The 9,260-nt window shown below is 30.3% G+C and overlaps 1 protein-coding gene across 1 annotated transcript; it reads right to left on the bottom strand.

The window, feature by feature from the left end:
• Positions 6,858-8,943, bottom strand: LOC110263725. The gene is made up of 4 exons (XM_021105488.1): positions 8,453-8,943; positions 8,305-8,389; positions 7,562-8,222; positions 6,858-7,441 (listed from the first exon to the last, which is right to left on the bottom strand). The coding sequence occupies exons 1-4, from the start codon at positions 8,941-8,943 to the stop codon at positions 6,858-6,860; spliced, it is 1,821 nt and encodes a 606-aa protein (XP_020961147.1).

Here is a 9,260-nt window from a genome sequence, read left to right as displayed (position 1 = left end):
GATCTCATCTTTTCTTTACTTGCATGAATTACAATTTTGATCATTCCTTAATTCTTTGATTTCTTAGTTCCTTTAATCTTTTGTTCTTTGATTCAAAACCCCTTTTTGCTCCTCACAACCAAAAGAATAGCACTTCCAATTGCATCCTAGGGATAACGACCCGATGTTTCATTACTCTCGGTTATTTTGTATTGGATTTAATATTTGATCATGAGAATTCATTATTGGTTTGGACTATGCTACCAACGAATTGTTTCAATTGATTCTAAACCATGCAAGAATTCTCTTCCGTCAGACCTAATTGAAAATTTCGCGAAACTATAGGGACCAACAGAGTAATTAAACCTTAATAAAAATATATTAAATCTTTTATTAAAGAAGATTAAATAAAAAATATATATAATAATTATTACTATAAATATTTTATAAAGTTATAATTAAAATCAAAGTTTAACAATTTTAAATGTTGAAAATATTAAAAATAATTGTTATTTATCTTAACTAATTTGGGTTGGTTGAGTAGTCATCTCACTCGTTCACTTAAGCAAGTATTAATAAAGTTTCAAATCCCGCCTTGTATATGTAACAATTCATTAGCTAGCGGTAGATCCTTAATAAATAGAGCTTCAATCTGTGATAAATTAGTTCTCAGTCTGTTGAGTTAGAAAATACAGTGAAAAAAATAGTATTTGTCTTGAAAGTAGAATAATTCTTATCGATAGCAATATTTATAGAGATTTGTCTTTGTTAAAATTTAACTGTGGTAGCATTATTTGTTGGGCATCATATTCATTCATAAAGTTAAAACAATATGATCACGTTGTTACAGGTTAAAACTTCATATTTTATAACATGATTTTCAAGTTTCCAAACTTATAGACTTATTATGTCATTACAAAAATTATTAAATTGATTAATATTAGTAATATTACCAAAATACCGTCGTTGAGTATTAGTTTGTGTGAAAAGAAATTATAATAACTTTTGTTACTTAATATATAATTTATTCTATTGAAAAATAAATTATTATTCATAGATTGAAAAATACATTTTTTTTTATTTTTTACACCATTTTATTTGGCAATAATTATCATTAAAGAAAAATGAATGACTACATTATTTTATAATATGATGTATAAAATAATTTTTTATTTTGAAACTAATTCTAGTTAGTGAGATAGAATTCAAAATATTTTTTAGTGAGATAAAATTTAAAATATTTTTTACACAAATTTAAATTTAAATTCATAATTGATTAACAACTCATTTTTTTATTTTAATAAAAAATTAGTTAGGTACAGAATATTCGGTATTTAAAAATTTTAATTATTTAAATTTTAATTACTAAAAATTGGGTTAAAAATTAATTATAATTTAATAGTCGATAATACATACATACATATTAGTACGCAAATAATAATATCTAATGTATAGTTTATTTATTTTTTTGACTGGACTAATATATAATTTATTGAAGATTGACTTATTGTTCAAAATTTTTTTATAAACTTTGTAGTATGTGAAAATAGTGATTTTATCTTTTAATATTATTTAAAAAATTATTCATAATTTTTTATTATGTAATTAACTTAATTAATAACCTTTTGAGGAGTGCTAGGGGCAGTAAGTTTTGTGATTTGTAGCCATTAATTAGCCATCATTGGTGTTTTTAAGGGTATGAGATTTCATCCAATGGTATGAGATTACTCACTTTTCTTTTGCTGGTTAAGTGCTGGCCAGATTTTAATAAAAGTGCTAGCCCTTTAGACTTTCTCTAACTTTTATTATTGCTTTTCTACCAAAAAAATCATGTTTATATTATTTGTATATTTTTTTAATACTAATAAATATGTAGGTATTTGTACTATCATATTTATTGTCTTAGATAATGGCTTAAGTTACTTATTTCATATGTTAAATAATATAAATTATATTTTGTATATTAAGTTCATCAATTTATCCATATTAAGAGGAGAAAAATTATGTAATAGATCATATGTTATAAAGATTAGTTGATTTACATATAAATTATCTTTAAAAAAATAAAGAAATAATAGAATTTTTTTTAATTTTATTGAAAAATCTCTTCTAAATATATCCAATTTTTATATATTAAATATTATTTAGGGTTAAGTACGATTTTTTCCTTAAGGTATAAGCCAAATTTTTTTTCGTCCCCAACCTTTTTTTGCATACAAAATCGTCCCTAAGGTTTAACTTGGTTTTAAAATCATTCTTACCTTAGGGACCAAAATCGTACGGAGGTGGTGGCAAAAGCAGAGATAGAGGTGGATCTTAGACAACTTCTTCTTTTTCTTTTCTTTTCCCTTCTTCTTCTTCCATTCTCCCTTTCCAGGAGTAGAAATACTCTCTTTCTCTTATTTTTCTTTTTTTTTTATTTTATAATTTTTTGTTATGGGTAATTTGGTTCAAAATTTTAAGATTTAAGTAAAAAGGACTATTTTAAAACATGGTTTTAAATCTTAGGGACAATTTTGTATGCAAATAAGGTTGGGAACGAAAACAATTTTTGGCCTAAACCTTAGGGATCAAAATCGTACTTAACTCTAATATTTAATAGTTTAGTATTTGTTACAACAATGACTCAAAACATTAACTCAAGTGAGCAAGATCAATCTAGGTCTATTGTTAGGATTCCAAATCCGAATTAAGCTCATTATCTCAAGACCCAATACAGATGAAGTCCACGTGTCTCATCTCAAATTGGCTCAAATTGAATTTCTGTTGTTAGTTAGATATGATAATGGATACTCGTGTAGGCGCGGTAGAATCCCTTTCTGGTCCCTCGATTATGTTTAAAAAAATGTTGCCCATCTCCTCTCCATCTTTGTTGTAAGTCCCTATTTAATTATCCCGTTAAGAAATATAGATACCCATAGTTATGTACGGATATTCTTTGAAAATTTTTGAAAAAATTAACAAAAAAAATCATAATATAATAATCATAAAATAATCAATTCAATATAATTCAACACAATTCATAATATATTCTTTGTAAAAAATAACATTTCAAAAGAAAAAAAAATATAAAAACATCTTCCAACATAATAACTGTAACACCCTAACTTTTAGCACCTCATGATCGTACCAAAAGTAAGGCGTTACTAACTTAATTCTTTTTATTATCTATTTAATATTGAGCTTTTATGCATAAATCTATCGATGGTTTTACTAACACTTATAACTTCTCAAACAAGAACAAACAACACATATTCACATACTTAATATTAATAATACACTGTAGTATTACATACAAAAGTAATTACAGAACCTACCCCTCTGAATAAAACTCTAACTAGCAAGGCGAGGGAAAAATAAATTCTAACAACTCAACTAATAAACATATTCCTCTGTGCTCCCGCAGCTTCACAATAAGCCTTCGCACCTGTAGCTAAAAGGGGGTGGAAATAGGGGGTAAGAACTGGGGAGTTCTTAGTAGGGTCGGGGTGTATAGTTATATTCATTTTATATATACTTGGTCAGCAACAACAGTCGACAGAGTACCATCCAATTCAACAATTATAGAACATAGAATCTAATCACAAGCACACACAATCATAGAAAATACAATCACAAACAAATATGCGCAAACAAATATGATGCATGTCTAGTCCTGTATAGGCCATGAGCTCATGTGTCGGTTTGTTGCCCGATTCTCAACACTAGTCATGAGATAAGCGTTTCATACCACCATCTTTATCTCAGTTAACGTCCCCTCCATGAGCGTTACGCTTCACCGTCCTCATTGAGCTATCCTTATAGTATCAAGTGAGTGTTACGCATCGCCGTCTTCACTAGACACTTGGCACTAAGGTCCAACATCACTCAATTTCTTTTCAATCTTCACTCTCTACTCTACTGTGGTAGAGATCTCTTTAATTAATACCTTCTTTTCTATCTGCTCTACTGTGGCAGATGTTCATTAAAATCTTTTCGGTCACTACTCTCTGCTCTTCTATGACAGAGATCCCTTTACTTAATACATCCTTCTCGTCACTGCTCTTTGCTCTTCTGTGGCAGAAATTCTTTTACTTAATACATCCTTCTCTTTTTGTTCTTTTTCTTTTCTTTTTTTCTCATCTTTCTCTTTTATTTTCTTACTTCTTTTCTTTCTCTCTTCTTTTCTTCAATCTTTTAATTCTTTATCATAATTTAATTTCACATTCTTTCCTCGCCTTTCTCTAGTGTCTTATGAAAAAGAATCATAAAATTCTTAAATCAACTGCATCATCTAAAACTTTTAAGAATTCTTCTGTTTGCTCTTCTCTGACTTAAATATTCTTAATAAAATGATAACAATAATATAAATAAGATAATTTAAATGGTAAATAAATAATATTTATAGCTTTTCTTTAAAAAATTTAGTTTCGTAAAGCTTTTATTCTTAAATTTTTATTATCTACGTTTTACACTTCAAACTTTTAAATATTTCATTTTTAACCAAACATTTTTATAAAATTATATTTGAAACCTCACTTATCTCAATATTTATAAAAGCAACCCGAAACTTTTACAAAATACCCATTTTTATCCCTATACTTTATTTATTACCCAAAATACCCGAAAACTTATATAATTACAAATAGTACCTCGATTTTTATATACAAATACAATGTTACCCTTCAAAAATAAAATTTAATTACTAATCTTTCTTTTATAGCAAAACCGAAACCCTTAACCTTTTTCTCTTAAAATATTACTTGTGCTTTAATCCGTTCTCGAGTTTTTCAATTACCGATTCTTCGTAACTTTTAAATTTAATCTCTTGGCCATCACACCTCACCAATTTATACTTTATTCTCAACAATATCCAGCCCAAAAATCACCACAACAGTTCAGTCCCTGCTGGTTTTATCATAGCCAAGCCATGAACTTTACAAATACATCAATATATTACAGAAATTCATCATAAATTCAATCAATAACCAATAACAACATCAAATCACTTATTCAATACAAATTTAATCGTTGAGAATTTACTGAGATCCTACTTCCGTGCGAAATCAAAATACTCGAAGCTCTGGAAAGGCTTTTCAACCGAGCTGCTGAAGAAAAAAACGTCAGAAATCGTCTATACCTCCTAAAACTTTAATTGGCCGAACTCAAGAAGAAGAGGAGCTACGTCACCGTCAATTTCTACCGAATAAAACTGACACCAACACATAGAGAAAGAAAATACAAACACTTTTATCGGATTAGATTTTTTATTAAAATTACAGATAGTAAAAAATTAAAATCAGAAATCATGGAGGTGTCACGGTTCTTCTTCAAAGGCACTCGGTCTCTCTCAATTTCATTCCCTTTCCAAATTCAATCGGTGATGATAATGAATGATTATAAACCACGTTCCAGATTATAAGGGAATGGTTATATCTGAATGGTTACATGCCATGTTCCCACAATTCTTTTATCTTTTTTAAAATATATCATTATTTAATTTTTAAAAATTCGAAATGTTATATAATAACATAACATAATTTTTTGGGACAAGATTGAGCGAATAGTGACAGACTTAAGAGATAGAGAAAGTGAGTTAGATAGAGAAAGAGAGAGTTGCAAAATCGAGACTAAGAATGAGTATAGAAAAAAAAAACAGGTTCGAATTGGAGACAGAAATTAGAGTTACTAAATTCAAGATATATATATAATTTTATATTCGCATGGATTAAATAGGTTCCGCCACTACAAAAAACAGGATTAAAACGGTGGTTATTTTGAAAATTATGCTATTATTACCAAAAATGGCGTCTCCAAGAAACGCCGTTATTCTGGGCGCCATTCCGGTTATTACAGCGATTTTTAGAAAACCGCCACAATTACCTGTGGATAATACAACAGTTTTTTAGGGTTAAAATGGCGGTTTGTAACCACCATTATTTCGAAAGGAGAACCCATTGATACTAAATGTAGAAAATCTCTTGGCATATCGTGATGGACCCTTGCTAAGTATCTCAAATCCTCGTGCACAATATTCATAATGTCTGGGTTCATAAGCTATTATGATAGAAAAACATATTAGTTATTATATCCACAAATACTGCTCAATATTAGCAAAAAATTATCACTTTTCTATTTACCTGCGTAGGAATCAAGTAACAAAATCTTTATTGACTCTTTTCTATCTCTACATTTGAAGGCCTTCTACCTTTAGATCGTCTTTGTACAAAATTTCTGAAGTCACTGTCAGATATGAAAGTTTAACTTTAACTAAACAACTATTTTCAAGTAAATAAAAAATATGTACGCAAATCCTTAAGTACGGTTTGACATATGGCCAATTTAGAACTACATAGCGATGTGCTTGTTTTTTTTCCATAGGTGACAACTCAAATACTGTGAAAGCTCCCTTATAGATACCCATTTGTGGAAAAAGCGAATCAACATGTGTTCTGTAATTACCATCCGGACGATCATCAACATGTGGTGGCCTATTAAATCTTGTCTCAATCCCTTCTAAGTATCGAGAGCAAAATGTAAGAGCTTCTTCAACCACATATCCCTCAGTTATAGAACCTTCTGATTTAGCTTTGTTTCGTACATATGACTTCAAATGTCATAAATACCCAGTTTGTATAATTGGCTTTAGTAAGCAAGATATAACTAAGTGACAGGTTAAATGATCAATGATTGAAAAGAGATATTTACCTCTCAATAGGATACATCCACCTATAGTGTACTGGTTATCCAAGTTTTGCTTCATCAACTAGATGACAGGTTAAATGAACCATGATTGTAAAGAAATAAGGAGGGAACAACATTTCTAAATGACAAAGGGTAAGGATTATTCGAGTTTGGAGTTTCTCAAGTTCTGTAAGACTTAAGCTTTTAGAGCACAACTATTGAAAGAATGAAGACAACTCTATTAGCACTGCATTATCTGGTAGCACATTACGTATGGCAATGGGTAATAGTTGCTGCATAAGGACGTGGCAATCATGGCTCTTCAATCCAGAGAGCTTTCTTTGCTTCAAGTCAACACACCGAAAAATATTACTCGAGAGATCATTTGGTACTCTAATATTCTTTATAGTATGCAATAATATATCTTTCATGGAATTTGACATTGTGAACAAAGATGGATGATATCTCCCATTTTCATCTGGCCATAAATCTTTCTTTATACCCATTTCTTTAAGATCCTTATGAGCTTTGAGATTATCCTTTGACCTTCCAGTCTCATTGAGCAAAGTGTATAACACATTGTCGCAAATATTCTTTTCAATGTGCATAACATCTAGATTGTGGCGCAATAAGTTAGACTCCCAATAAGAAAGATAAAAAAATATGCTTTTCTTCCTCCACATTCCCGATTCATCATCTTCTTCAACAAATTTTTGCCGAGTCCTCTTATCTTTACTTGCCTGTAGTTCCTTCCTAAATGAAACATTGATGCCTTCAAGTTGTTCCAATATTTCTGACCCTGTTAGTATTGTTGGGGGATCCCTCAACTCAACTTTTTCATTAAATTTTGCACGACTTAGCCTAAACTTATGACCCCTTTCTAAGAAACAGCGATGCCCCAAAAAATACTATTTTTCACCATGCTTTAATCTATATGAATCAGTGTTGAAGTTACATGTGGGACAAGCATATTTACTGTGTACGTTCCACCCAGATAAGTTACCAAGGCCTGTAAAATCACTAATTGTCCACATTAATGCTGCCCGCAATGTAAACATTTCATTCTTGAACCTATCTAATGTTTGAATACCATCATACCACAACTCTTTTAACTCTTTGATAAGAGGTTGTAAGTATACGTCTATGTTGTTCTCCGGCATTTTCTCTCCGGGAATAATCATTGACAAGATAAGTGATGTTGGCTTCATGCACTCCCATGGAGGTCGATTGTATGGAATAAGCACCACTGGCCAAACGCTATAGTTTGTACGCATAGCTCCAAAGGGGTTGAATCCATCAACTGCAAGACCAAGACGTACATTTCGAGGATCTTCGGTAAACCTATCATGAAGTAAATCGAATGTCTTCCAAGGTTCAGAATTCCACGGATGCCTCATCTTCGAATCTTTCTTTTCTGCCAAAGCATGCCATCGCATTGATTGAGTAGTCTTAGAACACATGAATAATCGTTGAAGTCTCAGTTTTAGTGAAAAGTATTGCAAGATCTTTGCCGGTTTCTTTTTTTTAGCTTCGCTCCATTTAGATGTCTTGCATCTTTTGCATTCTTGCAAATCTTCATCCTCCCCAATATAACATGCAGTCATTAGGGCAAGTATTTATCTTGGTATAATTAAGTCCTAATTTGTTTATGGTTTTCTTAACCTCATAGAATGTATTTGAAATCTTGGCATTTCCAAAAGCATCTTTTATTAACTTGAGGATTTCAGTCATGGCTTTGTTGCTTATTCTGTATAAGCAATTTATGTGATATAGACTAACCAAGAAAGATAGTTTTGAATACTTTGTGTACCCTTCATACAATTGTTCATTACCATCTTCCAACAACTTGTAAAATTCTACATTTTTTTCATTGTGCTCTTCATTTTTTGCATTGTCTCCATCTCCATCTTCTATGTTGTCTTCATCTCCATCTCCATCTTCATTCAAGTCAAGTCCAGCAACTCCAAACATGTCATTGAGCATTGTTACCATTGGATGTTGAGATGTCGAATCATCTTGTACAATATGACCAATTTGATGAGCTTGTGACCTAAGTCCAACTGCTTCTTTACCATGCCAATACCAAACTTTGTAGTTTTTTGGAAATGGTTTGACTATTAAATGTTCAAAAACTTTCTCTCTTGTTTGCCACTTGCCAAAATCACACACCGGACAAGGGCATTTAATCTTACGACCCTCGAGAAATCGTTGCTCAAAAGCAAAATTCAAAAACTTGTTTAGACCATCTTTATACTCATGCGTGGTTCGTGGTTTTCTAATCCATGACTTATCGATTGACATGACTAAGAGGGACTATAAATAGGGATTTTAAAAAATCTATTCATTAAAAGTCTACATATATTCTAAATGCAAGAAAATTATTCTTGTATGTGCAAATTAGACATTAAACAAATGCTTAAATAGTATTCTAAAAGAAACTATAAAAAATTATAATTACCTCTTTTAAATAATAATTTTGTCGCAGTAATAGTGGCTTTGTGAATTTTTCCTTTTCAAATAGTTGTCTATATGCAATTAATTTTTTTCTACAAGATAAAAAAGGACAAAAATAAATAGTCTCAAATTATAATTTATAAAAAATTAAATGAAACAAATGA

The sequence above is a fragment of the Arachis ipaensis genome, chromosome B06 (genome assembly GCF_000816755.2).
Source record: "Arachis ipaensis cultivar K30076 chromosome B06, Araip1.1, whole genome shotgun sequence".
NCBI lineage: Eukaryota > Viridiplantae > Streptophyta > Magnoliopsida > Fabales > Fabaceae > Arachis > Arachis ipaensis.
This window is presented reverse-complemented; position numbering and strand designations above follow the sequence as displayed.

Excerpts from the sequence above, each read along its gene's own strand:
- LOC110263725 (XM_021105488.1), bottom strand. The coding sequence starts at position 8,943 with ATGTCAATCGATAAGTCATGGATTAGAAAACCACGAACCACGCATGAG. Across the intron at positions 8,390-8,452 it reads AATGAACAATTGTATGAAGG|AATAAGCAACAAAGCCATGA; the intron begins GTACACAAAGTA and ends TTGCTTATACAG. Across the intron at positions 7,442-7,561 it reads TTCATATAGATTAAAGCATG|GGTCAGAAATATTGGAACAA; the intron begins GTGAAAAATAGT and ends CAATACTAACAG.